We start from the raw sequence: 20,648 nt of genomic DNA on the forward strand, positions 1-20,648 counted from the left end.
GTTCGAAATGGCCGACTGGCGGCCATTTTGTTTTAAAGAATTCAGTTCTGGATCCGTATCTGAGACATGCTTGGATTGATCGAGTTCAAACTTCACACACACAAGGTACATCATGTCACAAATATGTATGTGCATTTGTTTCATGATCTCATTAACGATAGCCAAATGGCGGCCGCTTTAAGGCCGAAAATGCATTGAAATCGCACATTTTCACCATTCCGGACCCGGATCTCAGTTATGCATGGACGGATTTCATTCAAATTTGGTACATACATTAAACATAATAGGACCTTGATGCACGTCATTTTTTTTTTCGGATCAAGTTCGAAATAGCCGACTGGCGGCCATTTTGTTTTAAAGAATTCAGTTCTGGATCCGTATCCGAGACATGTCTGGATTGATCAAGTTCAAACTTCACACACACAAGGTACATCATGTCACAAATATGTATGTGTATTTGTTTCATGATCTCATTAACGATAGCCAAATGGCGGCCGCTTTAAGGCCGAAACTGCATTGAAATCGCACATTTTCACCATTCCGGACCCGGATCTCAGTTATGCATGGACGGATTTCATTCAAACTTGGTACATACATTAAACATAATAGGACCTTGATGCACGTCATTTTTTTTTCGGATCAAGTTCGAAATAGCCGACTGGCGGCCATTTTGTTTTAAAGAATTCAGTTCTGGATCCGTATCCGAGACATGCTTGGATTGATCGAGTTCAAACTTCACACACACAAGGTACATCATGTCACAAATATGTATGTGCATTTGTATCATGATCTCATTAACGATAGCCAAATGGCGGCCGCTTTAAGGCCGAAAATGCATTGAAATCGCACATTTTCACCATTCCGGACCCGTATCTCAGTTATGCATGGATGGATTTTGTTCAAATTTGGTACATACATTAAACATAATAGGACCTTGATGCACGTCTTTTTTTTTTTCGGATCAAGTTCGAAATGGCCGACTGGCGGCCATTTTGTTAAAGAATTCAGTTCTGGATCCGTATCCAAGACATGTCTGGATTGATCAAGTTCAAACTTCACACACACATGGTACATCATGTCACAAATAGATATGTGCCTTTGTTTCATGATCTGCTTAACAATAGCGAAATGATGGCCATTTTAAGGCCGAAAATGCATCAAAATCACGTATTTTCACAATTCCAGAACCGGATCTCAGTCATGCATGGATGGATTTTGTTCAGATTTAGCACAATGTGTTGTACATATGCAGGTGCATTTTGGTCATGATCTGCTTTGAATGTATATGTCACTCAAATATGAACGGAACGGGGACGTGTCATTGACAATGACTTGTTTTCACTGAATCATTCCTTCAGCGAAAATAGCGAAAATTAATTCCAAGCGAAAATAAAGTATTCTACAGTATTTGAAAACAAAAGACCATTCAAAATTGAACTCTGAGAACAGTCTTAAAGTGCCTGTGAAATGGCTGCTATTTTCACGCCTAAAATTATCCATTGATACATAAATATTATTATTTTTTCATGTTTCTAAGCATGAATTATTTTTTTAAGTGAAAAAATGTGTTTTAAACTCAATCTGCGGCAACTTTATTTTTGTGTATTTTAAAACGAGGCTCCTCATTAGCTTCTTATTTGTATACAGAAATTCCCCTTGTGACGTCAGAAGGAGAAGTCGCATGGCAGCTTGCATTGCCGATCCGTGTAAATAAGGCAAATTTCTTCTGCAGTTTTCTCGTCTTTGACTAAATTTTCACTTATGTACTTGTTCGTCGAGGAGGAATGAACCATAATGAACACATACTACCGTTAAAGTCCTATTATAAACCGCGGTTTATATTACAATGTATCAATTTAAAAATTGGGATCAAAAGCTCAAGTTCGGGGTGCGGTTTCTATTACGTACATATTGCAATCACTAAATGGGCGTGGTCATTTTTTGTCCACAGCACATGCACAAAACAAACAATACACCGTACAATCTCTTGAATAGGCGTCGGGGAAGAGTGAAAGGCCTTATTTTGATCCTAAAATAGGCATTACGAAATGTTGAAAAATTACAGTCAATCACAAAAAAAATTCCACATGATACAAAAAGTACTTTTAAAAGTATTTTTAATGTAATATGCATTTATTTTTTTAATTTTCTTGGTAACGAAAAGTATATTCTAACAGAAGTTTCAAATAAAAACACGAATGCACTGCTTAGTAGCAAATGATCACATAACGGTAGCTCGATCCGGCCATGCTGCGGGTCACAAGTAAATAACTTACTTGTTTTCGAAGTGTTGATATTGGTGACTATTATTTAGTAGTGATTACAATAACGCACGAAAAATAAATTCGTTGAATTGTTATAAAATGCAAGTAAAATTCAAATTAGTTTCCCCGTAAGCGAATGATTTCAGTCACATGTAAACAGCCGATATCGTGACGATATCTGCCATGTTTTTGAATGCTCACGTGACGTATCATTGACCGGATAGGTCAAGTCGCTAATTAACCAATCAAAATGCTGGATGGTGCCCACGTGTCTAAATTATATAGCTCATTTAAATATGTTAATGACAGTTCAGCGACCTCATGGTGAATGCAACACGGAAGAGATTTACCGATAATGTAGTGCGATTGTTTGCCTTTGATCCGATGGGAAAACTGCATGATTTTTTTTTTTAAATCAAGAAATTATTTGTTTTCGAAAGATAAATTATTCTTCAATGCTCAGTTTAACACTTTTACGGTGATAAAAGCTCATTGTCTAAAACTTACGAAACACGTATTCAGAAAGAGTATTGACAGAGGTCGCCGCCAGAACAAAAGCAGTTTCATTGCCTGTCTGACATCTTATCACCGCTGAACAATAAATAGGTGTGAATATTTTTAGGCATGTTGTCGAAACAAATGAATAGGATTAGAAACAATGAAGTCAGTCACGGCCTTGTTGAATTGGGGGTGCGGTTAGTAATAGGTACTTTTCAAGTTTTCAATTTTTGTTAAGAACTCTTTAACCCCGAAGCCGGAATTGGGGGTGCGGTTACTATTACGTATGCGGTTTATATTAGGACTTTAACGGTATCAATTTTTGTTGCATGGGGTTGAGTTAGATGCGAAATATGTTCGTTCTGGTGTAGCTGGTCACCGTGATCGTCAGCGGCGCACGTTTGTACACTGTCGCTGGACAAAATAGAATTTGACGTCGGAGATATCTCGTTATTTAGCAGGTTACTAGGCACGTCACTACACTGTTTTATTTCATTGATCGTCTGAGTAAAACTTTCAAAATTAAAATAAAAGAACATATTTTGACATTCTAAACATTAGACCATAGTGATCACTATAAAATAATTAAAAAAAACGACAAATCACAGTTACTAAATAAATGAGTCACGTGGAAATAAATTGAAATTTTGTTGAAATAGGTGAACGCGTCGGGTCACGACGAGGGCAAGTGTGTTTAATTGGATAACAAAAATAATCGAGATCGACACGCATATATAACATCATATTAAAACTTCATTTGGTGGAAACACATTGACCAAGCCCGGATTCTTATTTCAGAAATTATTACGCAGATCAAGCTGCAAGCATGGAAGTAAAAAAAGAACAGAGGTGTGAATTCGACATTCAACACAAACCACCAAACAATTCAGAAACTTTTAGCCTTCGAAAATGAAAACAATTAGCAGTGTGTAAGGGCTGTGTAATTTCCTGTTTGTCCAACGCTTCGTTTTCGTGTCACTGTCGAAATTATTGCTACCTTTTACTTAACAGGGACGAAATGGTCTCTATAAAACGATAATCAGGATCGCAAAAAAGTCAACTCATTTGAAACACTTGCCGGACGTCTCTCTCTCTTCTGAAATCCGCCTCGGTGATCATGGTCCGGAATCTCTTTCAAAAGTGTTGTGCCAGGTTTATGTTGTCGGCGTTTCTCTTTAAACCTAGTTTTTTTTTTCATGGACGAGGACAGTTTTTCCAAAAAATTAATCCGAGATTAAGTGGCTTTCGTCCACTGATGTCGCACCTTCGAATCGATTAGAAACTTGTGAATACTTACACTATGACTATACGTTTCACTGCAACTGCCCACAACACAACATCTTAAAACTCTCTCTCTCAAAAAAAAAGAAAATAAACAAAAAAAGAAAGAAAAAAACACCGACTGAAAAATGTATATCGTTTAAATGTATACTGAATAACCAGTGTTATTACGGCTCAGGGGTATGACTTCCTCTCACATTTTGACATTTGGTGGCGCACTTTCGGCGAGAGTCGGAAATCCGGAAACAGTCGACCGTTTCAGGATAGGTGGGCGTGGCTACAACACGAGAAATATCCCAAATTTTCTTGGATACGAGTAATCATTTTCAGCAAAAAAATCAATAACTGCCCATTTCAGTGGGATACAGATTTAAAATGGGAAACGTGAAGGTGGGCATTGCACAGGCACTTTAATGTTTGATTGATTTCTTGTGACAGTTTGTGAAATAAGTAATCAACTAAACATGATTTTTCCAGTGTGTCTTACTTAACCTTTTCATCGCCAGTTCCTGTTTTTCATCACAAATCAGTTCTGTTCATTGTCTGCACTTTCCTTCAGGGGACAAAAATAGTTGAGTAAAAACTGAAAATGTACTCAAATTTTGTCTGTTGGCTCCAAAATTAGGGTTTATTTCCAGAAATATTGAAAAATATAAGAAAAAAGTGCAGAATAAATTGGGCGAGAAAGTCTGGTGGTGTAAAAGTTAATGTCATAGATCATTTTCAGCTTTCCATCTGTTTGTTTGAATTGCTAACACTTTTAGGATTATGTTTCAATTCATGTGGATTCACAAATATTTATCTCTGAAACAGTGATTCAGTGAATGCTAGGAATTAGCAAATATATATCCCCAATTCAGACCATTAAATATATGTATAATAGACCTAAGGCCCAGTGTGATATCAGTGTAAGTTGAAGGCTCATTACTAGTTTCTAAAGTTTAGCTCTTTTTTCAGGCAACCAATCGTGTTGAAGTTGCTATTGATGGAAAAGATGATGTTGCCAAGGAGACAAAGAAAACTGTGGAGGCGAGCAAGGCCTTACTGGTGAAAAATAAGGAGGATACAAGTAAGAATGAAATCTCTAAGAGTGGTGAAAGTAGTGAAGTCAAGGAAGAAGTCAAGGGTGAGGTAAAGAAAATAGAGGATGGGTTTATGGATGTCAAGACAAAGTTTGAAGTTAGCCCTACTCCGGCAATTGAAAATGAGAAACCAGTGAACATACAGCAGGTCAAAGATGAAAAACCAGACCTTAAAAAAGATAAAGAGGTGAAACTGGAGTGCAAATCTGAAGAAGGCAACAATGGTGACGAAATGACAGATAAAGTTGAAGATGAGACATCAGAGTCGATGGACAAAATGAAGGATGAATGCAGTATTGTTAGTGTGGATGATGTGTTATTGAACGAGAGTGACGAGGCATTGACCATATCAAGCCACGAAGAAACGGAAACTGGATCTGCAATTAAGAAAAAGAAAACCCTGAATGAGAAAGCGACAGGTGATGTGGCCGATGTTGAGGAAGAAACCGACACCTCCAATGAAGGCGGGGAGGCAGATGTGGTGACATCTCTTGCAACACACAAGACAAGTCCCAAACGTGGACGTACAGGGAAAGGACGTGCAAGAGGTCGAAAACGCTAAGCGACAACATGCCTGCTTGTATCGGCAATTGACAGTCTGTGGATAGTCCATCGCTTGAGGACATTGTTTTGTTTATATGTTAAACCCCTTTCCACCTACCTACTGCCACTGAGTATTATTTTATTAGCAGAATTTTTTTTTGTAATGAAAAAAATTATTTGATGTTTTAAGTTTGAGCATTACTGAGGATTTGAATCTGAAAAAACTGTCAATTTCATAAATTTATCATGTAGATTTTTTTTAGGGGAAATTGATTTGTGACAAGTTGCTCATTCAGTTTTTTTTGTCGTGGTAGCCATAAAAAATGGCATCTTAAAATAAAGAATACTTTGCAGTTGAGTTTGAACTGAGCATGTTATTATTTCATGTTTGATTTTTCAGGATAATATACATGTACCTCGAATAATGTGAAAAAAATTTGTTAAAATTAGTTTGTTTTGTTGTTACTTGCCTTGTTTCTCGGAAATGTTATAAAATATTGAAAATCATATATTCTCAGTTTTGAATGTAACTTAATTTGTAGTTTCGCAAAATAATAAAAGGTGTGTTTTTACGCATAACATTTTAGTTGCTATAGTGATGTGCATCGCAAATATAAACACTACATTTGTCATGAAAAAAAAAAGTATTGCATTTCAAACAAAAAGCTTTACAATTACAAAACTAACAAGGCATAAAAAATAGCTTCTATTTTTTTTTACAAGATGTTGACAATACCTTATTTGGTATATTAGAAGCACGCATGAAAAATTCCATTGATTGTATGCTTGCGCTATAAAATAGGACTTGTATAACTGCAGAAACATCCGTTATTTACATAAGTGTATGCGCTACTGTCAGCATATACAAGTACGGTAGTCAACACATGCTTCTAATAGGGCAAACATGGTTTAACTGGTTTCTTGAGTGTTTTACATTCATCATGTGGCTATAGTGAGTATTGTTTTGTTTTTTGGGGGAGTAATTGGTCAGATCTGCAAGATGGTTTCTATCATAACTGCTTTTATCTTTGTTTGTTTTATTTAACAAATATACAGACTTCTAGTTATTGTGCAAATCTGGTAAAATATTCCTTGCATAGCTTTTTAAAAGTTTTTTCTTTTAGTTTTTTGGTCAGAGTACAATTCAATTTTCAGGAAAAAGTACAATTTTATAATCATTCTTTAAATAATAAAAAATATGTGCACATGGAATTTGAAAAACAACTTGACCATTATGAATTCGTGTGACATACCAAAGTATGTTCAAATTTCATATTTAGAATACTGTAAAGGCATTAAATTTCACTTTAAATTTCAAAGTTAACTCGTTTGATATTTATTGGGTTTGAAATTCACATATTGTAAAATACTTTATTTTCACTTGGAATTTATTTTTGCTGAAGGGATAATTCAGTGAAAATAAAATCCAGCAAATATACCTTCCCCCCCCCCCCTGTATTTTACATTCAAATTCATCGAAAATCATTGAAAATAAACGCCATACAAAACCACCAAAAAGTCTTTTCAACAAAAATAAATTCCAGCTAAAATAAAGTATTTTACAGTATTAAAAATGAGTTTAATTTTAATGTTCACATAGATTTCATTTTATTTCGAAATTAAAACCCAGTGAAATAATTAATGCATTTACAGTGGCATCTTTGAATTGATAACCCTTCTAAAACAACATTGTCTTTTCCGTATTAAAAGCATTACCCGGTATACAAAATATTTTGTCTCCAGATTGTAATCAAGTTCACAGTATTATGGCCACAACCATACCTTTCAGCATTTTGTAATTTCCACCGGAGTGCCAATCAACAATCTTGTCACTACAAAAATGAAATCATAAGATCACTGAACTTACGATTTCATTAGAAGGCGGCAGCCATTATTTGTTTGGCTTTATGTAATATACTTTCTTGGAAGACTTGCTTTCAATGTACATGGCGTTTTGTAATTCACTTTAAACATAACAACATAGGAAACGACTTATTCTCTCAAGATAATGTTGCTATAGTGTAAAAGATTGCCAAACCTGGCAGACAAGGCGAAGGTTAGCTTGAGAAGTTGGTATTCAGCTTAATTCTAACATTATCAATCAGCACCACATCTTCCACCCCTCCCCCCAGTTTCAAATGGGTATGTCTCTTAAATTGTGTATCAATACTGATGCATACTGTACTGACAACTTAGTATTTTAGTACTTAAGAAAGAAAAGGAATTCTCAATTATGCTAGCTTCAGTAAAAAATTACAACTGTATTCATTTGTTGTTTGAAAGGCAGTGGTCATTGTGCCACGCATATGTATAATCAAAGATGGCGACTTTGACAATTGCGCACACCAACTACCGGTAATACTAACTAAGACATTACCTAGCTTTAATTAGGTAATTATTTTGGCGATTGGAAAGAGTCGCCAGTGCTAATTAGTGCATGTCGCACACAGGTCAAAACTTGTGATTTCATTAAAGTAGCTCATTGTTTTGGAATGGTTATCAACATATAATGTCGCACATGCGCGGCGTGATCACCACCGCCTTTTAATTGTTGATATGAAATGCATTTGTGTTTTTAGAAGCTGATGGGTACCATCGGCTATATTTGAAGTAACCTTAGTGATGTTATCTTGAAAGCAACCTCTTAAGTTCATCATCAGGGAAAAAAATAACCCTTTTTATGTAGTGAGCCAATAGTGTCTATTTTGGTAACATCACTTTGATTGGCTGAGAAATTGCAGTTTACTGGAGAATTTATTTTTCAACCAGTTATAAGACTTGTTTCAAAGTGTGTTGAATCTTGGTCACCATTTGGTATTATTCAACTGTAATGTGCAGTATGGTTTTTGTTTTGATAATTTTGTTCTAATATGACTAATCAGGCTTTTGTAAATGAAGCTTTATGATTGGCTTAGCTGTTAGATACTAGAGTTGTGTAGCCAATCAGGTACATTCTTTTAAGTCACTTAACACCAAAACTGAAATACTTTATTTTAGCTTGAATTAATTTTCGCTGGAAAGACTTTTTGGGTGTTTTGTATGGATTTCTATTTTCACAAGTTAAATGCAAAATATACGAAAAAAAGTTTATTCGCTGGATTGTATTTTCACTGAATCAATCCTTTAGCGAAAACTAATGCAAGGCGAAAATAAAGTGGTTTACAGTATCTGATGATTGGTCTTAGTGTGATCTCATCTGTATCTTTGTTTAGCTTTATATGTTCTCTTTAATTGTTGAAATAAAACTTGTATTAAGAATTTAGTTAATGTTTTTCCACAAGTGACATGTGTATGAATGTGATATAGCGCCCTAGGACTATTGCAGGGATCATGCAGAATGTGATATAGCACCCTCAGACTCTTGTAAGGATCATACAGATTATACATAGCAATGCCCAAGGGTTGGATGTTTCAGGATTCGTCATATATTATTCACATATTGTAATTGTACTGGGAGTAAAATAATGATCAGTTTATGAATATTTATTATAAAGCCCAAAAGCCAATGATGGATGTTTAGTTCAAGGTACAGTGTGGTACCATTCATGTCCACTCAAGTCATTTTTCGCTGCTCTCCAAATGTATCAGTACGCTTGCTAAAGACCAGTATTTGGGTAAATGTCACAAAATCAAGTTACCAATCAGTGACTGTTACAGTCTATCTGCTTCTAGAATAAACCCCTCGTTCTTGAATTCTTCTGGGATGTAAAGTCTGACCTAAAATTAAGTATTCAGGGACAGGCTGACTCATTCTATTATGAGGACTTCATATGGAGAAAAAGTCAGAGGACGGTTTCATCCAACTCAAAACCTAGCCTGACAAGTTGGCGTAGGTGGCGCCCTGGACTGCTGCGATCCCCACCAACGCCTGACAGAATAGTGTAGTTTTCTCTTATCTCCGACAGCTTTTTGTCGGCACCAATCAGATTTCAGAAACTGTTGATTTTGACATCCGTCATAATTTAACCATTCACGAAGCGTTGCGATTGTTGAGACAACTTATCACTTCTGATCGTCTTCCTGTCCATTGTTTACCAACTCGTTGTAAAGCATGTGTGAGGTTGCCGACAGCACGCGTCAAATTGCCGTGGACACACGTACCAGTTAAATGTTCAACTTAATCAAACAGCCACTTCACTTTGTTCGTCGTAATCATCAACTCTATCAAACAGGCTATTGTTGAACTTGAGAGCAAATTTAACATCCAGTTGAAGTCTGAACAGAAACGCGGAATTGCGTCACTGTATCGGGGTGAAGATGCGTTGATTATTCTACCGACTGGCTTTGGGAAATCACTGATTTATTCGGCTGATCTGCACTGGCTCGGAAGATGAATTCTGATTGGCTAAAAAAACAAAAAAACTTGTGGCGTTGAATGCACGTTCATTGTCAGTATTGTTATGCAAATTCAAACTAGCTAATCATTTACAACCTTTCGAGCCAGTGCAGATTAGCCCGATTTATTCGCTGGCGCCAAAAGCATTCAACATTTGTTCAGAAAGTGGTGGGGATCGCAGCAGTCCAGGGCGCCACCTACGCCAACTTGTCAGGCTGCTCAAAACCCAGCACCCCAAATGAATTGATATTTTGGGTAAATATCTTATTTTTGAAAGCATTTAGTTAGTGCTGTCAACAATTTTGCACAAAATCCATAGCGGGAATAAGGGACAATACCCCTACTCCAAAATAGAATATACTGGTACTGGCATTGTAATTGTGGCAGGTGCATGCTTATTTGGAAACAATGACAAGCTATGATTGTCTGCGGCAATTGCAGGTCACAATATTGTAATACAATTGCCCCATTTTTTGAGTGACAAGGCTGTGATGTTACTTTGTTTTTATCTCACACCCCCCCCCCCCTGTATGTGGCATCATTACTGCTGGCACTGTCAGTCATCAATATTCATGAGATGCAAGTGCAAAATTAGACATGTGACATGATTCAACCAATGATGGCAGACTTAAAAATAATTACATGCGATTTATATTTTAAAATTCCCTACAGGAAATAGGTGACTACAATGACGTCTTTGACAATTCAGATTTTCTTCTCAGAATCTGAAATATGAATGCAACTAATGTTTTCAGTCTTCCTGGCACATGGGAAAATGCAAACCAAAAGCAAGTTGGACAAATCATCAGCTAAAAAGCAAAATGCAAGATGGAAGATTAATACTTCCATTATGGTAAACATTCTTAATATTTTGTTGCCGTGTCCATTTCACTGGTGTATTACATTGAGTGACAAAAACTGTCTCTCTCAGTGTGCAATCAAATGGGACTGATTTTATGGAGATCCTGTGAGATTTTCTATTGCATCAATGATGCGCCAGTGAATTGGCAAAACTTGTTGCGTCCAAGCAAATTTGTTTGCATCAGTGGCAAAACGTATCAACACACTTGTCTCTATTAAATAATCAAAATTGGCATTTCTAAGGTCAGATTATTTTTTCATATCTGAAATTTTTTCTTGGTGACATGGTATGAAAAAGTTGCATATTATTATTGACACTAATTCTGTAATCATTACAAAAAAAAATTACATAATTTAGCAAGTTTCTAGGGTGATAATAGTTTTCAAGGATATACAATAGGTGGTTATCACCCATGATGCTTTGCATAATATGTGCAGTCATATGCTCAGTAGTGCAAAATTTGAATTTGGCTTGAACTAATGCCACTGGCAATGTTTCAAGAAATATTATTTCATTGCAAGGGAGACTAATGGGGAGATTTTCCAGATCAGTTTTAATCGCAAAACATCAATGAATTTCACCTTTTTTTGGGGGGGGATCAAAGAACCTGTGTTCTAACCAGACCTGCAACATTTGCCTCATTGATTAATTTTTTGTCCAAGGTATTTTTTTTTACAGACAAATTGTCTCACAAAAATGTAAGAAAATACAAGTGACAATTTATAATTGTAGAATAAAATTCAAACATAAACATTTGAGTACACTGTCTCCACTATCAGGGAACAAAATACTTAGTTCCACACGTCTCAAATTTTCTAAACTGATGGAAAAATTCTATCCCATGTATTTAATTCCTGCTGAGAACACTGATCTGCAGCCAGTATAACATCAGCACTAAAGACAAAATTTATAACAGGAATGTAAAATCCATTTTACTGTATGGGAGCGAAAGCTGGAGGTCACCAAGGTTGACATGAAAACGCTATCAAGTTTTCACCATACATGTAACTGCCTCAGGCGCATCTGCTAAGTTTTCTGGCCCTGCCGAATATCCACCTCGGACCTACTCAAAAGAACCGTGTTGAGTGGAGGGATCTTGTGTTAACCTTATGTTCCGGTGGGATCAACAAGAATTAAGAAGAGAACACTGTGAATACTATGACTAAACTTCTGAGCCACAACCTACTACCGGTAGTTATTTCATTAGCATTTTGTTATCATGGCTCATTTTAGCACTAGCCCTGTGCAATGAATAACTACTGTTACTGTAAAATCTGTATTAGAAACCGCGGCTTATATTAAAGCGATGCAATACAACAGAAAAGAAGGCAGCTTCTTCTAATAGAGCAATTAAACATAAGAGAAATTAATGGTTTTCAATTGTACAAAAGCGACTTTTATTAGGGATGCAGCTTATAATACCGGTACAGATTTATTACCATAAAAATAGTAATAATCTAAAAAACAGCATAAATAATGGATCAAGTCTATTTACATAAATAAGACTCAAAAAAGCCTCTTGCCTTGAATTATTTTCAGACCTGGATTATAAAAATGAAATAATGCTTTACATGTATCCTTTTCAAAGCAGTTATTTTTGCTACTTAACTCCCTTTAAAGCATACTTGTGTAGTTTTGAAGAAAGATCAATTTTGACTGAAATCTACAATAAACAGTTACATTTATACACTAATTTAGACAAATACTGGTAGTACAGTGCATTTTTCACATTTTACCCACACATATTTTTAATCATAATACAATGCCCTCTAACAAGACTGATTTTGTAGGAGTTCTAAATGAAAATAGAAAATCAAGTTGAGTCAGCTTAGAAAGGTCAGTGTCCAAGAAAAAAATAAAAATCTATGTGACTGTATAGGTAACTTGAGGCACAAACAAAAATGTTGTTGCTCTTGATTTTTTTCATACTTTCCCTAACTTAAAATATGAATTATAAAATGTGAATTTCAAAATTACAAAATCAATAACTATAGTAAGATGATTTTTCAAGATCACCATATCAATGTATGATTTCCTTTAGCGTCAATGATGCACCAGTGAATTAGTACAACTAGTTGTGTCACAGAAAATTTGTATGAGGGCGCACTACTCGATTTTTATTTTCACTTGGAATAGATTTTTACTGAAGGAATGAATCCAGCGAACATAGCTTTTTTCCTACATTTTCCAACTAGTCAAAAATCAGTGAAAATAAATTCTTCACAAAACGTCGAAAAAGTCTCTTCAGCGAAAATTAATTCCAGCTAAAATAAAGTATTTCACAGTAGCTCATCAGACTACCAGTGTAGTCAGCTAAAACTAAATTTAAAAGTTTAGAAACTAAATACAATTCTAAGAGGTTAAATAAATTTCTACTACAAAAGCCTCAATAAGTCACTATGTTTTGATTTGATTATTTTGTTGAATTAAACGCTAAGTTAAAAAGAAATCTTGCTCTAACCCTAATTTCACAACAAATTTACTGATGTGTTCCTCATTGGAACTGGGGGTAGACTGAAGGTTTAAATAAAAATAAAATATCGAGGGAAAAAAAAAGAAATATTTCACAACTTCTGCATACTGCGAAATTTGAAAAATGTGAATACAAAAATGTTCATCAGACATGAATGTACATAAAATACAAAATATTTGTGAAAAACAAGTTCCTCCAGCTCCCTGCCAATTTCAAATAACTAACCTCTAAACAAATCTGAAAGCGGGGGAGTCATCACCTACGCATGTGTAAGGCGGCCATAGCATGTCATTGTTTACAAACAAGCGTCTACCCATAAGGCTTTGCGTTCTTAGCGTGTGATGTTATCATCGCTTGGAACTCAATTCCTGTGTGTGCGCAGGTGACGACCCTCTCGCTTTAAACTACAATGGAAAACAAAATAAACAGGTTAAAAAAAGTAAACAATATTGACATCCCATGGTGCAATTGGTGATATGAACAGTTTTAAATAGAATTGGAGTGAGTTACTAAAAATAGAACAGGTTTTCGGAACATTGCTCAATATGTGAAACAGTGCACAGTGCAAGTAATAACAATCACAACTACCGGTATGTCACGCCACTCCATTATAGCTTTTCAGTGATTTGATGCAAATCTCCTGAATTCTGTTTCTTGAATACCATAAAAGTTATCAAAATGTCTCTCACCCTGTCTGTTTCGATTTTTTTTTGTCTAAATCAAATGTAGTCGCGATACTTATTCAAATTATGACATCATTCATGAGCGATGATATTTCTGACTTTTTTGACAAAATCAGCCAGCATATACTCTGGGATTAAGCATAAATATAGAGAAATTTACACCCTATGAATATTACTAACTTTTACAGTAATGTATTTGCTCTATACAAGCACATCTCTAATAGAATTACTTGTACAACAGCAATCTAGAATTGGTCAAAAGGCATTCTAAAGGGTTTGTGGTTATACTGTAAAACACGTCTTTTTAGCTAGCATGTTATTTTAGCTAATTTAGCTAATCTGTAATTTCGCTAATTCAAGATGTAGCTAATTTAACAGAAAGTCTATTCTCACAATGAGATAGTCGACACTTTTAGCTAAATTAAGATTCTGTTAATTCATGCCAAGATTCAAATCCGCTAAAATTGCACGCAGCTATTTCAACGTGTTCTACAGTATGCTGTAACCTGGTTACCATGGCGTGATACATGTGATCAAAGTACCAACGATTCTGAATATGTGAAAATTTTTTAGTACATGCACTAAATAATAGAGCAAATACAGCAATGTGGAGCACAGTCAAGCTTAACATCAGCAATACTGAGATGTTTTTACATGTCCTTAATGTCCTCCATAGTTCTCCCTTTCTTGAATTCTAGACCGTTTCCAGGCAAATGTGACGATATAAATGGACACAGCCACACCAAATACCACCGTTCACCAAGAGCATCTTTCAAGTTTTGTTTCCAACCCAGGTCGTAATCTTTACATCTTGTGCCGTTTTCGTGAGTTGTTTGACCGTGTAGCATTAGCGAGGTATAGTAATAACACATCACACCGATGAGGGCGCAAGCCACGATGCAGGTCCCGCATAAGAATGACAGCATGAAGGTATAACGCTCAGTAAAACCGAAAATCCAGGCTACGAACGGAACGATCATAGTAATGAGCGATTTCCAGTTGGCGCCTCCCAACAACGCCCAGGCGTGATCGAAGTTTAAAAAGTTTGCAAATAATGAACCCAAAAATAAATACAGCAGGGTGACAAGATAAAAGCGATGGTTGTAGTATCCGACGCATTTTCCGGCAAAGACACAGTGGTGGTCACGCTTCAATATACAAGAGTCGCAGTTGAAACAGTGAAATGACCGAGGCGGCGAGTTCTGCATACAAACGTGGCAGTACCTCCAGCCGGTTTTCAAAATCGCCGGTAGGACGGTGGTCCCCGATGTGACGTCAATTCGCGTCATCATGATCAAGTTGCCCATGCAGTTCAGATACAAGAACAAACCGATACAGACATACACGTTGTACAAAGTACCGTAATTTGGGAATATGTCTGGTAATATTATAAACAGTTCAAAGAGTGCGACGATTAGCAGCATAATTACAGTGAATGCAAGTGCAATTTTGTCTCCAAGACTTTTTGGTAGGTAACGTCTCGCTAGCGGTAGATCTCCCATTGCTGTCGTCATTATTGAGTCGAGAAGAGGGAATATTTACCTGTTCTTGTTGTTTTAAATCTCTGCTTACCGGAAAAATAAACAGAGCTATCGTGCTGGAACAATTCAACACCAAGTAAACCTATATAGCGTTCTCAGTGTTTTGTCTTGTGATCGCTACATCGAGGCGAGGTCAGGGATACCCATTTCAGGGGGAACCACGTTTGTAACAAAGATACCTGTTAACATTTCTAACATTTTACTGGTAAATAATGAATTCAATATTTGTTTGAAGTAAATAACTAAATAATATACTACCTAACATTTTTTTATAGTCGTACTTTCAAAATCTAGGAAGAAATACGACATGAACCGCAAACTGTATTGTTTAACGTGTACACCCCCTGTACCACTGCCCGTATCAACCACGGTTGTTTGTTTGTTATGTCTTTGTACGACGATATGCACCAAAACATGCGCCCTCTATAGCACGACTGCGAGGGAAATGATCAGAAATGTTAGGGACGAACCAATTAATATGGAAATAAATAAAACATTTACCCTGAAGACCCTTGCGCTAAATTCAAATCAGGAGACGTTTTCATTGGTTAGAAAAGCCTTCTCGTAACATCAATTACCAATAAGTCTCTGCTTCTTTCCTTCACGTGTAATTATAATGATAATATCTCATCAGCTTTAATTAGGAAATATGTAACTGATTTATGGCAATATAGAAAAGAAATGATAAATGTAATCTAAAGATATGTATTACTGTTATACAAAGGTTGAATAAACATATTATTATATTATAAATATTATTATTATACATCTGTCACCGTAACGCCACAAGTAACAGCGTGTCTTAAAGTGCCTGTGAAATGGCTGCTATTTTCACGCCTAAAATTATCCATTGATACATAAATATTATTATTTTTTTATGTTTCTAAGCATGAATTATTTTTTAAGTGAAAAAATGTGTTTTAAACTCAATCTACGGCAACTTTATTTTTGTGTATTTTAAAACGAGGCTTCTCATTAGCTTCTTATTTGCATACAGAAATTCCCCTTGTGACGTCAGAAGGGGAAGTCGCATGGCAGCTTGCATTGCCGATACGTGTAAATAAGGCAAATTTCTTGTGCAGTTTTCTCGTCTTTGACTAAATTTTCACTTATGTACTTATTCGTCGAGGAGGAACGGACCATAATTAACACATAGTATCAATTGTTGTTGCACGGGGTTGAGTTAGATGCGAAATATGTTCGTTCTGGTGTAGCTGGTCACCGTGATCGTCAGCGGCGCACGTTTGTACACTGTCGCTGGACAAAATAGAATTTGACGTCGGAATTATCTCGTTATTTAGCAGGTTACTAGGCACGTCACTACACTGTTTTATTTCATCGATCGTCTGAGTAAAACTTTCAAAATTAAAATAAAAGAGAACATATTTTGACATTCTAAACATTAGACCATAGTGATCACTATTAAATAATTTAAAAAACGACAAATCACAGTTACTAAATAAATGACAGTCGCATGGAAATAAATTGAAATTTTGTTGAAATAGGTGAACGCGTCGGGTCACGACGAGGGCAAGTGCGTTAAAAGCGGCGTTTAATTGGATAACAAAAATAATCGAGATCGACACACATACAGATAAATTCAGAGTGGATTCGAGTTAACGTGATCCATGGCATGATTGTCATAATTATAACATCATATTAAAACTTTATTTGGTGGAAACACATTGACCAAGCCCGGATCCTTATTTCAGAAATTATTACGCAGATCAAGCTGCGAGCATGGAGGTAAAAAAAGAACAGAGGTGTGAATTTGACATTCAACACAAACCACCAAACAATTCAGAAACTTTTAGCCTTCGAAAATGAAAACAATTAGCAGTGTGTAAGGGCTGTGTAATTTCCTGTTTGTCCGACGCTTCGTTTTCGTGTCACTGTCAAAATTATTGCTACCTTTTACTTAACAGGGACTAAATGGTCTCTATAAAACGATAATCAGGATCGCAAAAAAGTCATTTGAAACTCATTTGAAACACTTGCCGGACGTCTCTCTCTCTTCTGAAATCCGCCTCGGTGATCATGGTCCGGAATCTTTTTCTTTCAAAAGTGTTGCGCCAGGTTTATGTTGTCGGCGTTTCTCTTTAAACCTAGTTGTTTTTTCATGGACGAGGACAGTTTTTCCAAAAAATGAATCTGAGGTTAAGTGGCTTTCGTCCACTGATGTCGCACTTTCGGATCGATTAGAAACGTGTGAATACATACACTATGACTATACGTTTCACTGCAACTGCCCACAACACAACATCTAAAAACTCTCTCTCTCAAAAAAAAAGAAAAAAACACCGACTGAAAAATGTATATCGTTTAAAAGTATACTGAATGACCAGTGTTATTACGGCTCAGGGGTATGACTTCCTCTCACATTTTGGCATTTGGTGGCGCACTTTCGGCGAGAGTCGGAAATCCGGAAACAGTCGACCGTTTCAGGATAGGTGGGCGTGGCTACAACACGAGAAATATCCGAAATTTTCTTGGATACGAGTAATCATTTTCAGCAAAAATATCAATAACTGCCCATTTCAGTGGGATACAGATCTAAAATGGGAAACGTGAGGGTGGGCAGTGCACAGGCACTTTAATGTTGCGGTATTGAAGTTGTACTGGGTATTTTCATCTTAGTACCATATTAGGAAACAGGAATTCCAAATATGGAACGATTAGGCACGTAAGCGTCCTCTGATAATAATAAAAACAAACATGGATTAAAGAAGTTTGCTAAATCTGTTCTAAACGTTTTTGATTTCGTGGGAGGAAAATATCGCTGAAAGATGTATAATAATTAGGTTATTACGAGGTTATTACAAAGTACGCCCTCAGAAAGTATACGGTTGATACTTCCGCTATACTGTCTTTGTGCATACTTTGCAGTATCCTCGTAATAACCTCATAGTACATAATACATACATACATAATTGGACACGTACAGCTGTAATCCATTCGGTATTTTGATCGCATGTACTATGTCATGACCATATTATTATCTTCTTTTCGTTCATATAAAGGACGCCGGGAACCAGCGGAACAAATATCGGTGGTGTCCTAAATTCAAATGGCCATTCAATATTAGCAAGCTCTCTTGTTTGGATTAAATGATACCGATTTTAAATGAAAGCCGCTGGGTTTATTAATATTCATATATCAATACAATACATATAAGTATATTCCAGTATACAGCGAAGGACAGAAAACAGAGATAATAAACATAATATTTGTTTTTTGATAAATCAAAATGACCATTAGATTTTAATTTGATCAGTCTGGAAATGTTTTGCTACACCATTGTGAGTTATAATAATGAGCTAATTCAACATTATCCAATCTGCAGGTGCTTGATTGGACGCTTACAGTTGCTACGTCACTGGAAACATATGTATACATTATGAGCATATACATAGAGCCAATCACTATTTTTTATTTTTTTTTTATTTTTATTTGATTTATTTGTTGCTACCCTTTTAAAGCAGGGACTCACTTTTACAGGAACTGCAAAATTAAAGATATATTTCTTAATTAAGAAAAACATCATATAACAAAATTAATAAAAATAACATTACAATCTACTTATTAGTGTAAAAATGTTGTTCTAACATCCATGGCATCAACTAAAAATTCTTTCTTAGGTTTGTCTATGGTGTAACATATTTCTTTGTTATAACCTTGAGTGGTATCTCCCAGAAGGAAACATAATAACTCTTCAGTTGCTGGAAGATAAATTTGTTTCTTTCATCTTCAATAACATTTCTTTTATTTCACACATTAAGTTGTCCCTTTTTATTTTAAAACTTGGACATTGCAAAATAAAATGTTCGAGAGTTTCTTCGTCTTTTTCACAACATGGACAAATTATGTCATCTTCACTATTATTTTCCCATTTTCTTTTATCACATGCTAACCCAAGAGTACATGATCTTGCTATTGAATATTTAAATTTGAATGAAAGCTGATGATGATTTACAATCGTTTATAAGTGTGTTCATAATCTATGGTACAACTTAGTGTCTTTCACTGTACAATGTATGTACAGAGCAAGGCGGCGGCACCAAATCTTTCATGGGGAGAAGATCTGCTCACCAACCTCGCGCTGAAAGCGCGACCTTGCTAGGGGGTCAGCGGGCATGCTTCCTCTTAAAAAAAATGAAATCTAAACCCCCTGAAATGCTATTTCCTGGATTTTGAGGGTCACATTTTGCTGACACAAAGGGTTTCTTGAAAGGCGATGCCCCCAAAATTGTTTTAGACTGCCGTCCCGTACCATCACCACTGTAGAGCTACTAAATACAGAAATACACTTCCAATTATGGTCATGTGCATGTGGTAATATAAAGTGACACGAAAATAGACTCTTAGAAGTTGACAAGGCATATTGGACAAGTATACACACTGATTATGATTCCAATATGAAGTTTTAGGGTTGAAAAGCTATGTATCTGCACAAGTTCCTCAATTTTGAAAACTACTACACTAGTTTATGAAACCCAAATCACAGATTACTATTTAAATATTGAATCAGTTTATATTAATTTATTAAACCGGTTAATGAATTGTAATATGTTACTTCTGTTAAAAGGCGGTGTTCGTCTCTTGTTCAATATAGGTCCAGTGTAATGAATATACTGTGCAGGCATTCATAGTTTTACTTAGATTTAAAGGGCGGTAGTCGTCGCGCCACGCATGCACGAGATTATAAAAATAATAATAGTCTTTATTGAAGTCGTATCCTGAAAATGGACATAGATCTACGTACAATAAAGCATGGTTGTATGTGGATCTCATATAAACAAAGATGGCGACTTTGACTGTCACGCAGATCAACGAGTACAAACTGAGACGTTTCCAAGCTTTAATTAGGTAATTTTAGGTGATTGGAAGGTATCGAAGGAGTCACCGGCAGTAATTAGTGCAAGTCACGCCCAGGTCAAACCTTATACATTGTATTTGTGATTTCCATTAGAAGAGCGCTTTGTATTATGGTAAAATCAATGTTTATCAACACAAATGCATGCCCGCATTATTTCAAGAGTGTTATTCAATTTAGGAATGTACAATCGAAGTCCGAAAATGGGGACT

The 20,648-nt window shown here is 35.9% G+C and overlaps 2 protein-coding genes across 2 annotated transcripts in view; one reads left to right on the forward strand and one right to left on the reverse strand.

Annotated features, from left to right (window-relative positions):
- LOC100372957 (uncharacterized) overlaps window positions 1-8,930 on the forward strand; it is a 56,892-nt gene extending 47,962 nt beyond the window's left edge. Inside the window, exon 11 of the mRNA XM_006812430.3 lies at window positions 5,001-8,930. Within this exon, the coding sequence (XP_006812493.1) occupies window positions 5,001-5,687 (687 nt within the window). The 3' untranslated portion in view covers window positions 5,688-8,930. The remainder of the gene's footprint in view (window positions 1-5,000) is intronic.
- A 3,306-nt stretch (window positions 8,931-12,236) lies between these two features.
- On the reverse strand, window positions 12,237-15,678 carry LOC100372805 (putative palmitoyltransferase ZDHHC24). The gene has a single exon (XM_078014011.2). It carries the CDS (start codon window positions 15,534-15,536, stop codon window positions 14,673-14,675), a length of 864 nt encoding a protein of 287 aa, XP_077870137.1. The 5' UTR covers window positions 15,537-15,678; the 3' UTR covers window positions 12,237-14,672.
- Between the last annotated feature and the right edge of the window lie 4,970 nt (window positions 15,679-20,648).

The sequence above is a fragment of the Saccoglossus kowalevskii genome, chromosome 12 (assembly GCF_978046115.1).
Source record: "Saccoglossus kowalevskii chromosome 12, keSacKowa6.1, whole genome shotgun sequence".
In the NCBI taxonomy this organism is placed as follows: Eukaryota; Metazoa; Hemichordata; class Enteropneusta; family Harrimaniidae; genus Saccoglossus; species Saccoglossus kowalevskii.

Bases quoted from the DNA above. Each gene is read 5' to 3' on its own strand.
- LOC100372805 (XM_078014011.2), bottom strand. From the start codon at position 15,536: ATGACGACAGCAATGGGAGATCTACCGCTAGCGAGACGTTACCTACCA.